This window comes from Octopus bimaculoides, chromosome 23, assembly GCF_046866305.1.
Source record: "Octopus bimaculoides isolate indiv1 chromosome 23, ASM4686630v1, whole genome shotgun sequence".
NCBI lineage: Eukaryota > Metazoa > Mollusca > Cephalopoda > Octopoda > Octopodidae > Octopus > Octopus bimaculoides.
The window spans coordinates 29,023,356-29,040,363 of record NC_142950.1 but is presented as its reverse complement, the minus strand read 5'-3'; the positions used below and the strand labels follow the sequence as shown (position 1 = coordinate 29,040,363).

Sequence of the window (17,008 nt, the reverse complement as noted above, 5' to 3'; positions counted from 1 at the left end):
GGTTATGCTTTAAGATCTTGTTAAGGGCGGCATGGCATGGAAGATGGCATGACAGTGTCATCAAACTGAACGTTGTTTGATACAGGCATTAAGATCTGTGAGGAGAGACACATGATTATAGCAAGGGACATTGCAGAAGTTATATGATCCAGATTTAAACCAAATAATCTTATTGTTGGAAATTGAGAATGAAATTCTCCCCTGGAAAAAAAAATGTGCAACATTGTTCCCTGTAAAATAAATTTAGTTTCTTCAGTTATTTATAAGCTACCACCGCTGCGGCTACCCTGAAATAAACTCACCTTTTGAGGAAAAAGTCCATCTTTGTGCCATGTTTTGTATGCATATTTTCCTTCAAACAATTTTTAAAAATTTCTTTTTACTTTTTTACTTACTCCAGTAAGATCAGATTAAAATACTGAGATAAAATGAGATTACCTACTTTAAATTATACTGAGATATCAATTTTCTTTTTATTTGTCTAGATTTAAAGTATAAAATTCATATTAATCATAGCAATGTACAAAACTGATTAATAGAATTCTTTTCAAAAGAAATTTATCATTTGCATATTAAACAAATTTTCATAATGAATAGAAAATAAATGGTATATATTCAGGTAGATTTTTTTTTTTTACTTTTTTCTTTTTTTGTCTTTTGCTATTATATTACAAAAAACTATTAAAATTAATATTCTATATGATACCAAAAATACTATTATACATTTGCTATTAATTTATTTTCTGCAATTTTATTTGGTTATGTAAGCACAAATTGATATATAGTGAGGAAATCATTAGAATATATCAAACATGTACTATGCCAACAGCAAATGCAAGAAAATATTTTGACTATAGTTGATGTAATTAAGAATATAAACTTTCAGGTCTATTTTCTTAAAAATTTAAGAATAAAATGTGCAAGTAATCATATATATGTTATAAGTCATTATACTGTTGATTTATGCCAATAACATATTTGTAGACAAAAGAAAACAGGCATGTATACATAGCATTTGATTTTTTAACAAATAGATTAAATTAAGATTTAATGCAAAAACTCACCAGTTGGTCTCGTAACAACTGAAATAACAAATAGTGGATAAAGTAAGATTTGTAGCTTAGAATGAAACAGATTTAGAAAATTTGAAGATTACTTTCATTAAATTGTTGAATAAAAAAAAAACCATGTTTCAGATTCTTTGCAAAGAACAGAAAATGGTTTTCTGAAGGTGCATTTAGAATAAAGTGTTGCTTTATTATTGAAACAGCAATGAATAATCACAAAAATAGATATTATTAGCTATAGGAAATGTCTAGTTATTAGTCATAAACATTAAGAGCTACAAACCTACAAAAATATTCTACATGAAATATAGTGTGTGTGTGTGTGTGTGTGTGTGTGTGTGTGTGTGTGTGTGTGTGTGTGTGTGTGTGTGTGTGTGTGTGTGTGTGTGTGTGTGTGTGTGTGTGTACACATGCATGCACATTACTTTTTATTTAAAGAATTGTCTTTTAGAGGTTTCTAGAAATGTTTGCTAATTCTTTTGCACACAAACATTAATAACAGTTTGCATTTAATCAGGACAAAGAAGGTTTATCTAAAATATATGGGTTTCAACTTCAAAACCGTTTAGAAACAACTGGACAATTTAGCTCATAATACTAGTTTTAACACAACTATTATTATTGATGTTATTTAAAACTGTTTAATATAACACCTCCTTTGTTATTGAAATACAAGATACATAGAATTTAAAACCAAAATAAGCATAAATTCACTAAATCGGTAGCTAATATTAAAAGAAATGATTGGAAATTAAAAACTATGAAGCTGCTATTTTCAGTGATTGACTAAATGAATAATATGTATAGAGTGTTACACAGTTTTAAGGCCAGAGTAATAGACTTTGGTTTGAATTTCAATACATATGATAAGGAATATGTTGATATAACTTAATCTCCACGTAATGGAGAAGTATCAATATGTGTAATGCAATGTTTAAATAAGCCAACAGTCAGAGAACAACTGGAGTGGATTCTGAGAGCATAGGATATACATGAAGAATATCCAGTAAGTATAATATCTGCTGCTTGAAAATTAGTTAAACTCTCCACAAAATCAATACAAGCAATATCAAAACATAATGAAAATTAATGTTATTTAAAGAGTAGTGTGAAATAGAATGTAACTGTAAATATTTCATGGCAAGTCCTCAGATAAAATGATACACTGGTAAGAAAAATTTCAAAATATTCCAGCAATATTCCATAAAACTGTTAAACATTCAGTAAAAATCTAGTGAACTGAAATTAGATGAATATACCACAACAGTGTTTACTACTTGTTACAAAGACTTCACTTTAGAGCTGTTAAAATTAGCAAAGAAGAATCAATTTTACAAATGTCATTAAGCATTAAAAAAAAAATATGAACTTACCACTCGATGTTGTAGCTGAAATACAATGTTTAAAGCACGTTCATTATTTTTGTTAAATGATTGTTCAAACAAATCAAATTTAAAAAATTGTGTATTACCTGTAGATGAAATACATAAAAAAGACTAAATGTTAGGAAATTTGCTAAGCTCATTTAGGATTAACTGAAACTAAGGTGGTGGGGTGCTAAAAAACCTAACCTTTATAGCTACTGAATATTCTTACGATAAAATACACTTCATTACAAAATAGCAAAGTATGATATATTCAGCAACAAAAAGAAACAAGATAAAATATACTTCATACTTTTAATAAAAACTTTAGGCTTTAACCTAGATTAAGACTTGGTTACGCAAAGGTTTTTGTATTCAATAATTGACAATATTTACTTTTCTTTTTTCTTGAATAGTTATTACAGTTGTATAATTTTCATATACATAAAGAATTTTTTAGGTTTTATGTTGCAATTACATGGACACTTTGGTCTATGGATATAAATTCTATCTTAGAAAGATCTGTAGTTTTAAATTGGTAGACAACAGAACTATTTTGATTACCAAGTTTTACATGATAAAATACAACCTAATTATTGCAGTTTATGAATTAATTTGAAATGTTTATGTGTTTTAGAAATAAATATATTTATTTGAATACATATGGAATGGTGAAGACAGCAAACAGTTAAATGAAACAAAATGAAGCAAAACAATTTACATGCATACTAACATGAAAAATAAGAAAATTGAATAAAACAGTACAAGAAAGATGTTAATCTGTAACAATACAAGAAATAAAAATGGTAGAATGTTTAAGAATACAGTGATGAGAACATTTAATAAAATTAAGAAAATGTGCCATCAAAGGAAAAAATGAAGCAAATTTCCATATTAGAATATAAAAGATAAAGCTGAATGTTGTTAATGCTGTGATAAATGATGCATGTTAGATAAGCTTAATTTCAGTTACACAAAAAATATCAACTGTGAAAATGGGAGAAAAATATTTTGTGTCAACTTAAACGTAATAAATTCTCAAATTATTTTTAAAATACACTTTTCTACTCTAGGCACAATGCCCGAAATTTTGGGGGAGGGGGCCAATCGATTACATCAACCCCAGTAAGCAACTGGTACTTAATTTATCGACGCTAAAAGGATGAAAGGCAAAGTCAACCTCAGCGGAATTTGAACACAGAACATAAAGACAGACGAGAGAGTGATTGTATTTTCTCATAACATATAGAGAAATGGATGTATCGGACGAAAGTGAAACATTAGAAGCAAATTGAAATGTCCGAAAATGGCCTCAAAATTGTATAACCCAGTTTCGTTGCCGAGGTTATTTTAGTTGTAAAAACGAGTTGTTGAGTGTAAAACATAGTTTATTTAGTAGATAAATAATAAGCTACGGCTATGTGTCATTATAACTATCAAAGTTTTCAATAAACTGTCATCTGAATCAGTTGTTTTGTTCATTAATTTCCATAAAAATGAAAGATGTATGTATTTGTATATAAAATGGACATGTGTGTGTGAGAGAGAGAGGGGGGAGAAGAGAAAGAGGAAGAGAGAAAGAGAGTGATTGAAGGGGTGTGTTGTCATATATACATACATACATCTTTTTTGTAAGTACGTGTGTGTGTGTGTGTGTGTGAGAGAGAGAGAGTGAGTGAACGTGTGTGTTCACATGTATGTGTAAGTGGCACTCACTCTCTCTCTTTCTCACACATACACACACGTCCATTTCATATACATGTTCATACATTTTTCACTTTCTCCTCTCTTTCACTTTAAAACAAAAGTAAATAAATAAACTTTTTTTTACGGAAATTAACCGAATGCACATGACATGACAGCTCTGCAAGTCAAAACAAAAGATCACCTAAGCAACTTTATTATAATACAGATGTGACTAATTTGGAGAAATATTACTTTCATTATTCACAAATTGTCAGTCTCGTAATCAAACACTGTAGTTTTGGTTCAAATTGAAAGTGTGAAACTATTTTCACTTTCTAATGAAACCTGGTCATTGTAACTTTCAATGTCAGCGCGTTTCACTGTTGGATGGGTGGGAGAGGAGGTGGGGATAAAGTCACATATATATACTAAGACACACACACACACACACACAGACATACGTTAACACACACATCAAGCCTATCTCTGTTCCTATGTATGCCTGTGTCTTTAGGTATGTGTGTGTCAGTCGTCACAAAAATGTATGTATACTGGCAGGCACAAACGCTATAACATACATATACTTGTCAGTCATTGGCCTACTGTATGTAGTGAACACGCAAACACATACAGAAAATGTGGTGGTGGTAATGGTAAAAGATGTCATTTACGATAGGTGATTAAAAGAAAAATGATAATGTTAAATTTTTGTAATACAAATACGTGAATGAAAATATAGTTTAGTTGGTAGCCAAAAGTTTGCTGAATCTTTTGATACCCCATATGTTAAAATCGGCAACTCGGTTTTGGAATGCATAAGAATCATATGCACACACACACACACACACACACACAAACTCTCTTTTCAAGATTATATATATATATATATATATATATATATATATATATAGACTAGCACACTCATAGAATTGATAATACTGAAAACAGCAAGACATACACAGGCGAAGTTCAAGTGAAATGAAATGCCGTCAACATAGGTGCAAAACATACTTTCTGTAGCATAGATATGCTTTAAAAAAATTTTTAATGGAATATTTCTTTTGGAAATATTCTAGTGTTGGAAAGTCACCAATTTAGCAATAGTTACTATGCATTACCAATGTAACCTATGCATAATCAATGCAATACCTAGATTTTCTACAGCAGCAGAATTTCAATCTTTAATTCCAACTTTAATTCCAGAATGTAGATAGTCTTGAGCTCAGGCTGAGCGCTGCATTGGAAATACTCTGATTTCCTACCCTTCAGGACTACAGTATATGTATGCATACATATATACACACATATATATATATAGACACACACATTCACACACACATACATACATATGTATATACCATGCACATGCATTTGTGCATGAGCATTGTAACGAAACCCCAGTATCTCAAATCATGTGCAAAGCAATTTTCAAAAATATAAGAGTGCTAAAAGAGTTATATCTTAAAGATGACACCATGAAAAAGTAAGATTATGTAATCACTACTGGCCTTATTTAAACTATCGTTATAGGAATTTATTTCATCTGAATTTCATTGCAACAGAAGGTAAGAATGATTAGAGTAATGAAAATAAATAAAAACAAACTGATCGCTTTAAAATTTAATTGAACTATTTTTGCCTATACCATGTTAAATTTAGTGTTATGTTTTCCAAGTGATTTCAAGAAGATATCATCCAGTGTCTTCATTAATAATCTCTGCAACAGGATACAATTTTAATCTCATCAGATTCCTATGTTTTAACAATGGAAGTTGGAATACGAAATATGCAACAGAAAAGTTAAAGTAAAAGAATTACATGAATATTTTTGTGTGTGTACGAATTCAAACTTCATCTATATACGTAGTCATATATATTTAGGCACTTATTGACAATGTTTGTGACAAAAAATCTAAAACCATTTTTTGATTAAATTCTGATGTAAACACAACAGGTGTCAGCATACTAAACAGTGGAATGGATAGAATCACTATTAGAAGTTACTATTATAAACAATTTCTGTATAGCAAAACTTCCAATTACATCTTTTAAATATTCAATCTAATTGAATAGTTTAGATATTTTAAATATTCAATTTAATTTGCAACAATGAATACTGAAAAAATTTTTTGTCACAGTCACATTTAAACGTTTGCCAGCTTACAAATATTTTTCACTCATCCATAAATCAAGTCTCAACACTTATAGAAAATCATGATCTCTGCACAAATATATTAAAATCAATCTTAATGATTCCAACATTTTTTCACATCATTGTATATGCTTCATAACAACCTTTATTTTATAAACCTTCAAATATTCAAAATTCATTCATCAGTCATAGCTCTGGTAATTGTGTCAACTACTTTTTGAAGCAAATGTGATTTCCCTCATTCCACTACAGCAAAGATACAGATCTTCGTATCTTACATAAAGTCTATGTTTAGCAAACCATAAGCAGCTGTACATAAAAAGAAAATTCTTTATGGCTTAGTAAGAAGAGCAATGCCTATACAACCTTTTGCAAGGCCACTAAGACGAGAGTCCCAGCCTCAAAATTGGCAAAAGAATGTACTAAATATTACCTGACAAGAGTCAGGCAATGACATTAAACTCAGTGATGGATTAAGTCTACCACCCAAAATCCCTAACAGCTCCTTTAATGGGATTCTTTACAGTTCCTATCTATCAAATTTCATTTAGAAAGTTTTGATCAACCTGGGGTCAAAGACAGTTGGCCAAGATGACATGCAATACCAATATAAATTTCCTATCATGACCAGATTTTCTGATCTTTCCAAAAAGGATGCCCAGTGAAACATCCCTTAAACCAAATATTTATGCTACTGCTAGTCCTCCACTCAAAGGCACTACAAATACCTCTTCCGCTCCATTTTATACTCAAACAACAAATCATTTCCCATTTTAAGCCATTTCTTCTGAACATTAATCACTATTTCAATGTAAAAATCATTACTCAATGTAAAAATTTCTTTAGTCACATATGTTCTGCATGGTGATTAGCCCAGGTGCTATATCAACCATCATTCCAAAACTAAGAGCTCCTAAACTGGTTTCTAACTCTGACAAAAATTTTAAACATTTTGTGTAAATTGGTATGGATCTTAAAACATGGAAACACACATAAGTGTTTCCAAGAAACATCACTGATCCACTTATAAAATTAGAGCTCATTTTGATTTATTATTTCAAATTTAAATAAGCACTAACATTACCAGCCCAAATCTCTTTCTCTTTCATGCAATGCTGATTGGACTTTCATTAGAGACTACTTCATGATCATCCCTTTTCCTATGTTGTTGCTTTTGCTGACAGGTCTAAAAAACCAGCAATATAGACTGAAAGCTTCCAATTAGATTTTGTTATTCTAGAAAATGTTGACACGTGTGTATCTTATAGATCAGTTATTCCATTAACATTTTTTTCTTTCTTTACTGTAACCTTTCACTTAACAAGCTTAATATGTTTACTCTCTTGTCCATATAAATTCTTAAAACCACTTGGCAGATGTACATCTTCATAAAAATAGAGACTTAAAACTATACTACAATGGAAACAAGATAATTTTGACTGAGCAAAACACAAGGAAACAAGCCCACAACACTAGTTTCACTGATCATGAACAATAAATCCTCACGTTCACTACAAATGTTATGTCTTAATTTCTTTGATGAAATCTTATAACAACTGCATATACGACACAGTCAAAGTTGCATCATTAGTAAGCAGTTTCTTTTTCAACCTTATCAGTTGATGGCTCATAAATAATGTAAGTTTGTTAGTGAGCAAAACTTTTATAAGAGAATGGATACACAAGGTAACTGACCCACGGTTTTATTGGCCTTTACTGAAAGGTAGGAAATTTTTCCTATTATTAATTAGGACACTAAACTCTGTTTGCGAAGACCTGTTAAGGCAAGTGAATTGAAATCGAAATCAAACCAAATTCGATGACTGGCACCCATGCCAACCTCTCCCTCATTGGACATTAAACTCTGCTTGCGAAGACCTGTTGGGGCAAGTGAAATCGAAATCATAATTGAACCATATTCGAAGACCAGCACCTGTGCCAGTGGAGCACTAACAGCACCGTCCAAGCGTGATCATTGCCAGGGCAGCAGTCTGGCTTCCATGCTAGTGGCACGTAAATAGCACCATTTGAGCGTGATCGTTACCAGCGTCACCTACTGGCACTTGTGCTGGTGGCATGTTAGAAAATCATTTGAGTGAGGTCGTTGCCAGTGCCGCTCGACTGGCTACTGTGCAGGTGGCACGTAAAAAACACCATGTTGAGCATGGCCGTTGCCAGTACCTTGTGGGTGGCACGTAAAAGCACCCACTACACTCTCAGAGTGGTTGGCATCCAGCTGTAGAAACTCTGTCAGATCAGATTGGAGCCTGGTGCAGCCATCCGGTTCACCAGTTCTCAGTCAAATCGTCCAACCCATGCTAGCATGGAAAGCGGATGTTAAACGATGATGATGATGATGATGATGATGATGTGTCAGGTATTATCAGTAAACAAAAATAAAAACTACATTATTTTGATAATAATTATGACAGTACCAAAGATCTAAAAGTAAAATTGAATGAAATATTAAATAACTAAATTTCTTCATTCAACCTAATTATGACAGAATAAGAATATAAATTAATATAACTCACCTGGGCATATTGACGTGATAATATTTGGTAGATTTTGTCCCAAATGTTGAGTACTTTTAGTTTTGAAGATAGTGGTATTTATTGCAATCTGCTTTAATCCATTAATTCCAAGCCCAACAGCATATAAATTATAACTGGTAGCTTTTGTACCTGTATTCTTTTGAAGAATCTTTTGCATACCGCTTTTGGAAATTTTATCAGTTAGAAAAATTACAATGTTATCTACATCTGGACGGTCTCCATTTTGAAGTGAAAACATCTTTTTTTTTATAATTTTGAAAGCTTTTGACACAAAGGGCTCACTTCGTACAAAAGTTACATTACTAATTGATCTGTATATGGCAGCTTTTGTTTGAAAGCTGTTTAAATCAAACCGTACAAGCTGTTTTGAAGTATACATCAATAATCCTATCCTCACATTACCTGAATCAATCTCAAAATATTTCAAAATTTCTTTCAGAAAATTCATCAAGTGCTGGAAATCTACTGCTGTAGCTTTCAAAGATGTTCCAACAAAAAATATAGCATCAGCTTTTAATGATTGACATTCTGGAATAAAAAGCTTTAAAATGATATTATCATTATTACTTCTAGAGAAGATACTGCTTGTTATTTTTCTACTTTGCAAAATATATTGTTTCTTCCAATCAATCATTTACAGAAGCAACATCTATTAGAATTTAACAAGGACTTCAAAGCAACTTCAAATTCTGAACAGTAAATTATTACATAAATTTTAATTGTTTACAAAGTAGCAAAAGTATTATTTCTAATGTGAAATAATATTTTCATTAATTCTATTTGTATATCTCAGACAGCTATTAATGCATTTATCAAATGGAGACAAAACGATAAATGTATTTGTAGACATATTTATAGATCGTTTTTCTAAGGAATAAATAACAGCTTGCATTACAGAAAGAAATACACTATTTCTGTGTTGCAATGTTCTATTAACATTGTAAAACTAAATCTAAACTAAAGAGATGCATGCAATTTCACATCCAGATTATTATCTAATGACTACATTCACTTACAAAAATAAATCAAGGCACTATTTTATGCAACTATCCAGTATATTTTGGGCAACTATTCAGTGTATCACATGAAATCATCCAGATTATATTAATATTTTGATTATATAGTGTCTATTAAAAGATGTAAAATAATTAAAGTAGTTTGACAGTATATGGTAGAGAATATTTGTTCATTTATTTCATGTCCACTTTATACAGCTTAGATAAATGTATATTATTGATGCATTCTTTTACAAGATGCCCTTCCGGCCATACCTGTTTTTTGGGTAAGGGATTTCCACTAACCCATACTTGTTTTTCAGGTAAGGGATTTCCACTTGTCTTCAAAAGTAGTACAGAGGTAATAGATGATCAACTGACATATAATTGTCAACAAAAGATAGTGCCTGTATCTCAGCTCATGCAGAACATAAACGTTCATGCACACACACACACACACACACACACACACACACACACACATAGAGAGAGCTTGTATAGTTTCTATCTACCAAATTGACTCACAAGGCATCTGTCACACCAGGATTATAGTAAAAGACACTTGACTAATGTGCCACACAGTGGGACCAAACCTAAAATCAAGTGGTTGCAAAGCAGACTTCTTAACCACACAGCTATGCCAGTTAAGGCAGATAATATTAAATAGTCTTAGAATGCATTTTCAAAGTCAGAACAATATTTTCTAGTTTCTACTTATTTTTGATATGCAAATCTAAAGTGTGTAAAGGTAAAAATTGAGAATTATAAACTTATATTTTATGCACATCACTTCATACACTACATTTAGTTATGTATGTTTGAAAACAAAAAAAATTGAAATGCAGTTATCTGTGGTTACACTGTATTCCATTTTAATGTGTGAATGAGAACTGAGCATAAACCTATCACTAAACAGTATAAAGGTATATGAAATAAAAGACATTCACAAACATATACTGTGTACATCTAATTTAACTATATACATACCAATATATGTAAATGCTATGAAACTACAAACAGAACAGAAGAACATGAATGAAAATCAAAATAAAGAGATGCTTTTAAACTAATGGAACAGAACTGAAGATTTCACAACCAACTCATGAGAATAAACACCAGGAAAATATATTAAAATATTATAAAGATGTTCTTGTGGAGCAATACATTCTGAAGAACACTTTGTTACTTATGACTAGCACTGATGAAATTATTAAGAAAAATTAGGAGAATCAGATACAGCCTTTGCAATGGAACCCCTATCTCACTCAGGACATTGACCTCCTGAAAATTATTCAGAGACATGCAACCAAGTGAATACCCTCCATCAGGCATTTATTATACTCTGAATGCCTTACTTCCCTGGTTATAGATACATTGAAGCTCCAGCATCTGGCAACTGACTTGATAAACACCCATAAAATTACTAACCATCATGCCAACAACCACCTTGAGCACCTTTTTTTAGCTCCATATGTCTAACACATGTGGACATGTCTACAAAGTCAGAAAACAGCACAGCTCCCATGACTTTCAGAAACATTTTTTCACATTCAGAATTGCTGAAGCATGGGACAAGTTACTTGCATCAATTGTTAATCACTGAGACATCACATCCTTTAAAATCTCCATGCCTCCTGAAATTCGCCAACACTACACCTAATATCCACTCTCTCCATATGCATACACACATGTATATCATGACTCATACAGTGTTCACTTTCCGGACTTTTGTAAATAATTCTATGTACTGTACATGCACCTTTGTTGAGTTGTAGTGTACCTGAGCACCAGACATAATATTTTCATTATTATCATATTTAATTGTCACTGAATCCTGAACCACACATAAGTGCAATTCAAAAGATGTCATTGTTTAGGATCAATAAATAGGAACTTGGCACTCCTGTCTGTGAGAAACAAAGCTTAACCACATTTCAGAATAATCTTATCAAAAGACCTCCTGTTTACACCATATGTGTTGATTTTTATTATATACTGAGTGAATTTCTTCAGATTTTCTTTAATTTATAAGTGGTGAGTTAGAATTCACTGATATTATTCATTAATGATTAATTTCTTATTAATTATTTAATTAGAGAAAGAGAACTTGGATTTGGATAAATAATCAGTGTTATTTCAATGTCATCTGCATACATCAGTGATCTAAGTGATTCTGATTGGAATTAATGATGTGGACCTTACAAAACCTTTGAATTTAGAAACAAACACTGTTGGATTTTTTTTTTCTCAGCTTTTTCCTGAAGAAATTTTTATCAGGATGAGCAATGAGAGTAAAAAGTATGTACATCAGTCAACAGGGTAATGTTGCTTTCATTACACCAATGGAGATGAAGACATATTTCAGAATGCATTTTCTAATGGTAGTTGTACAGCTTGCAGGTTACAGAGAAAGATGGAACACAAATTTAGGCTCTGAGACAGGGATTCAGCACCCAGAAATTGATATCTTGTAAATATATATGAAAACACCTAAGTGTAATTAACTTATTTATATTCAAACTTCCTGAGCAGACGACAATGATATAACAAGTAAAAATCAACAACAGATAAAAACTACATTCAAACCACATTGTAAACAACACTAGTCATTACATACTATCACCAGGATTCATCGAAATCCAATAGTTATATTTTATGCAATAGTTATATTTTTATGATATTTGTAGTAGACTAACTGCATTTCATGAAAATCTCTGATTTCTAAGAAGATTGAGAAAGTAATATAAAACAGCAATAGAATTTTAAAATTAAATAGTATAAAAAAATGTTTCGCCAAAAGACTCAGCCAAACTAGCTATTACTGAGAAATTTGTTAATAGATGGACCATTATAATTCAACAATACAATGAAGTACAAGAAATAAATAATGATACAAATAGTTCAACAACTTTATAAAACCAACCTTTATACAGCTCTACATTTGTTGACCTCAGTTACCTAAAAATCTCAAAATTTCTAGCTCCATATTCATTTGAATGTCCACACACCAAACCCTTAAAGATTATTAAAATAATATACTGAATTGAATGTTCCACTCCCACAAATTTAATACTCTCTTCACTCATATGTAGGTTATATAAGTATATATTTACTATTTACTTTCCTTTATCCATTATTTTTATATGTTGTAATGTATATTAATCTAGACAGAAATATGTAACTGAATATAGAACATTACTGGATAAATAACCATTTAATCTTTCCTATTTAAATTATTTAATTATCTATTTCATAATCAGTTAAAGAAGTTTATCTAAAGTGAAGTTGTCACTGCAACCCCATTAATGTCTGACAGAAATATAATAAGTAGTTAACTAAACAGTAGCTACTTGTTAAATTGGATGATATTCATATCAATCTAAATGGGTCTTTTAATAGACTAGTGGGATGAAATTATTTCATTGATAGTCAAAACAACTTGTTAATGATTAATCAGCTTACAAGAAACAGCATCTACCTCTCTTGCAAATCATACTCTATTATCTTAAATAAGAAAATGACACATTGAATAAAGTCTCTTGCACACAAACACAGTCCTAACCATTTGATTAGGGTTAATGCGAGGTTAAACAATGACATAGGTGGTAGGCTTAATCTATCACCTGATTTAACACAGCACCTGACCCTTGGATAACTTCAGCAGATTCCAGTCTGAAGCAAACTAGGTTTCTGATCTGAGGATAACTTCTCTATTTCCTAAGAGTCAAAAAAGCCCTGAGAAGGGTCATGGGTATTATCCTTCCACTCCTGATAAAGCCATTAGAAAACTGAAAAATCACTGCACATCAGAATTTAAATGGAATATAAATTATGTTATTCATGAAGTGTATCACAGATAGATACAGGAAATTTGGTTCTATAAAAGCCATTAAATTCACTTGCAAAAGTTCTAAATGCATTTTCCTACACATTTAGAAGAAAACATTTCAAAGTATATTTATAAAATTCACATTGATGGACTTTGTTGTGTCCTGCGGTCTTAGAATTGGTATAGCATGTAGTAGACTTTATATATCTAAAAAAAGACAGTTTGAATATTCAACAAGTGCTTTGAATGCACATGCAAAATATAAGCAGCATTCAATAAATACATGCAAAAATCTATTTAGTGCAAAAAGTAATTTTGTTTGGTTTTTTTCAAATAAATTTAAGAATATCAGAATGTAAAATTCAGTCTGACATCCAGTTGAATTCTAATGAAACAATTAAGTAATTATAATACAAGCTGTGGAAAAATACACCTGAAAGAAAATAATGACATTTTGCAACAAAAGTAGTTACTGGACTGAGAATGGCACAAAAAGAATGAACTGAGACAATTCCCTTTAAAAACTATATTATCTTAATCACTTAAATGCTTGTGAACAAATATATACTTTTGTGGTTTGAAAACATACATTTCTGCAGATTAATAAGAACAGAATAGGGTGTGTGTGTGTGTGTGTGTGTGTGTGTGTGTGTGTGTGTGTGTGTGTGTGCATATACACAAACACATACACACACATATATACAGCAAATTCATATCCATTTAATTTGTTGATTCTTTAAACTGTATTTGCAAATTTATGAAGGGCTTATAGATTTTAAATGAAAGAAAAATCTTATATTTTAGGGGAACAACTGATAAGTGTTTGCCGATTTTTTATCACTCATACAAACTTTTAGTCTTTATATCTTTGTTGTTTTTCTATACAACCATCAAACATTCTTTATTGAAAAGAATATAACATGGGAAGCAAATTAATGTTAATTATTCTTTATTTGAAATCTTTGGCTTATTGTAAAAACTAAAAGGCTACTCACTTCTAGCAGTGAGGTGGGGTCCACAGTTTCTTCTCAGATTTTTAGGTGAAAATATAGTTAAACAATAGGTATGAATAAAGTACTGATCATAGAAAATATCTCTGTTAAATACTAATTAATTTTCCAATGCAAGTCTAATCAGGATAAAGCAGTTTAAAGAATGTGAAAGGAAGACACAGAAGATGGTTTATTTGAAACAAATAGAAATGTCAATAGCAAATAGAGAAGCAGCTTTCCAACAAGTATAGAGTAAGTGTTACTAAATTTTACTCTAGTATGCTTAATTACATTAATAAACAACTAATTAGTAGATACGTGCATATATTCATTAAATTAGTGTTACAGAAGTTTTCTTAACACAATTGCTCTTCAGTTAAAGAGTTACTGCAAGAATTTAGTTTTGAAGTAATTAATCAGGAATTAAATATGGTTAAATGAAAGTAGAACTAAATATACCATAAAACATAACAAAAACAATAGGAGTGTTGAAATTGAAATGGAAATATTTTATATAATTAGTAAATTTTGTCTTTGTTACTATATAGTTTGTTCAGTTAAATAAACAGTGTAAGAATATGCTGCAAAATTTAAATGGTGCAAATTTGTCCATGTTGAATATTGCAGATATCTTATGTAATGCTATTTTTGTAATTTGTAACATGAAGAATTATAAGATAATAAAATCGAAAGATAGTATTCATGTTTATTCATTTAGGTTGTAGCTTTTAGAGTCTTAGCACTACCATTTTTGAAATAAGTTATTATATATCATTTATCTAAATAGAATTAATTTAAATTTTAGATTTTTAGGTTTTCTTTGTATTAGTTAACTATTTTAGAATGTATCGTAACTTTTCTTTTTTCTCCAAAAAATTAGGCAACTGATTCATTTTTACAAAGGAATTAATTACTGAAGAGTTTAAAAGTTAATTCTATATCATTTATTTGAAAATTAAATGAGTAAGGCTTTCGCCAAGCTGTATAGAGTAAAAAAGATGATTTGATAATTCTGTTATGCACAGAGTAATAAAATATTTCATAAGTCTAGCAAAAAAAGAGGAAAAATTAGAATTGTCATAAGCTCAAAGAAAGAGACAGAATGACAAATTCATATTTTGAAAACTTAACAAAGGATTTAAATTTTATTCCTTTAGTCTAGAGACCAGAGAATTTGTTAATAGATTTTATACATCAAACTGTGGCAGATTACTTACCTCTGTTTGTAACTGTGACAGTTGCAACAGGTTGAACTGTGAGTAAGACACCAAGGGAAGTTAGTGTCAGACATTTTTAAACAATAAAAATATCAAAAGGATAGGTTTCCTTAATATTTTGATTTAATTTATACTTAATTATATCTAATTATATATATATATATATATCACTTTAATTTTTACTTAACATTAAAACCTATTTTATTTTTTAACATAGAACAATTGCAGTTTTAAGATAGCATACTATTTTTTATTATTTTCTCATTTTAATAAATTCCTACAAATCATATTAAATAAATATTATGAGAAAACTACTTCACTATTAATATTTATTTTAAGACATAAACAACTGTTTACAATTTAAAAATTAATATCTTATTTACGATCATTTATATACTTGAAAAGTTATATACTTTTTTAATTTGTATGCAACTAAAAACAACAAGCACTGGGACTATGACTGTATTATGTATGATTCTAACTTAGAACTCAATGACTGTTTTCTTCTAATAAATGGCTTTAAAATTTTATGCAGAAAAGTTTAGAAAATATTAACTGTGTACACAAAAGTCAGAAGAGTATTTTCAAATTGAATGTATCACTTTCATATGAAATATATAGTTATGAAATGTAAGTAATTTAAGAAATTTTTGTTTGATATTTCAGTTAAAAATACAGATGAAGAACTGTTGTGAAGAATAGCACACCTTGGAGAAGATACTATGACTAATCTTTAGCATTTTTGATTTACACAACCTTTGAAATAAATTCTGCATAGACATCAGTTTATCTATAGTATTTAGAAATACTTTTAAATGAATATAAAAGCATGACTGTGTATTCATATCGATATACACATTCAAACAGACATCCAGAAAGAAAAGATACAATGTAGGGTGAAAAAGAATGATGAAATAAGTTTAATACATGATTGTAATACTCCCTATACATTAATATACAGAAGCATTTATAGATATCGAATATAAATAAATGGTAGCTTATATGTATGTATGGAAATATACATGCATAATGACACACACACACACACATATATACATTTTATATATATATATATATATATATATATATATATATATATATATACACACACATAAATACGCATATATATACACACACATATAGAGAGAGGG

General features: G+C 30.1%; 2 protein-coding genes across 2 annotated transcripts in view; both read right to left on the bottom strand.

Annotated features, from left to right (window-relative positions):
• LOC149131345 (uncharacterized) overlaps window positions 1-333 on the bottom strand; it is a 47,406-nt gene extending 47,073 nt beyond the window's left edge. The window contains exon 1 of the mRNA XM_089340734.1: window positions 303-333. Coding sequence (XP_089196860.1) covers window positions 303-333 — 31 coding nt within the window. The remainder of the gene's footprint in view (window positions 1-302) is intronic.
• Window positions 178-15,907, bottom strand: LOC149131344 (matrilin-3-like). The gene is made up of 4 exons (XM_089340004.1): window positions 15,858-15,907; window positions 8,804-9,352; window positions 2,441-2,455; window positions 178-1,082 (listed from the first exon to the last, which is right to left on the bottom strand). The coding sequence occupies exons 2-4, from the start codon at window positions 9,270-9,272 to the stop codon at window positions 1,048-1,050; spliced, it is 519 nt and encodes a 172-aa protein (XP_089196130.1). The 5' UTR covers window positions 9,273-9,352; window positions 15,858-15,907; the 3' UTR covers window positions 178-1,047.
• Window positions 15,908-17,008: the final 1,101 nt, after the last annotated feature.

Bases quoted from the DNA above. Each gene is read 5' to 3' on its own strand.
- LOC149131344 (XM_089340004.1), bottom strand. From the start codon at position 9,272: ATGAATTTTCTGAAAGAAATTTTGAAATATTTTGAGATTGATTCAGGT.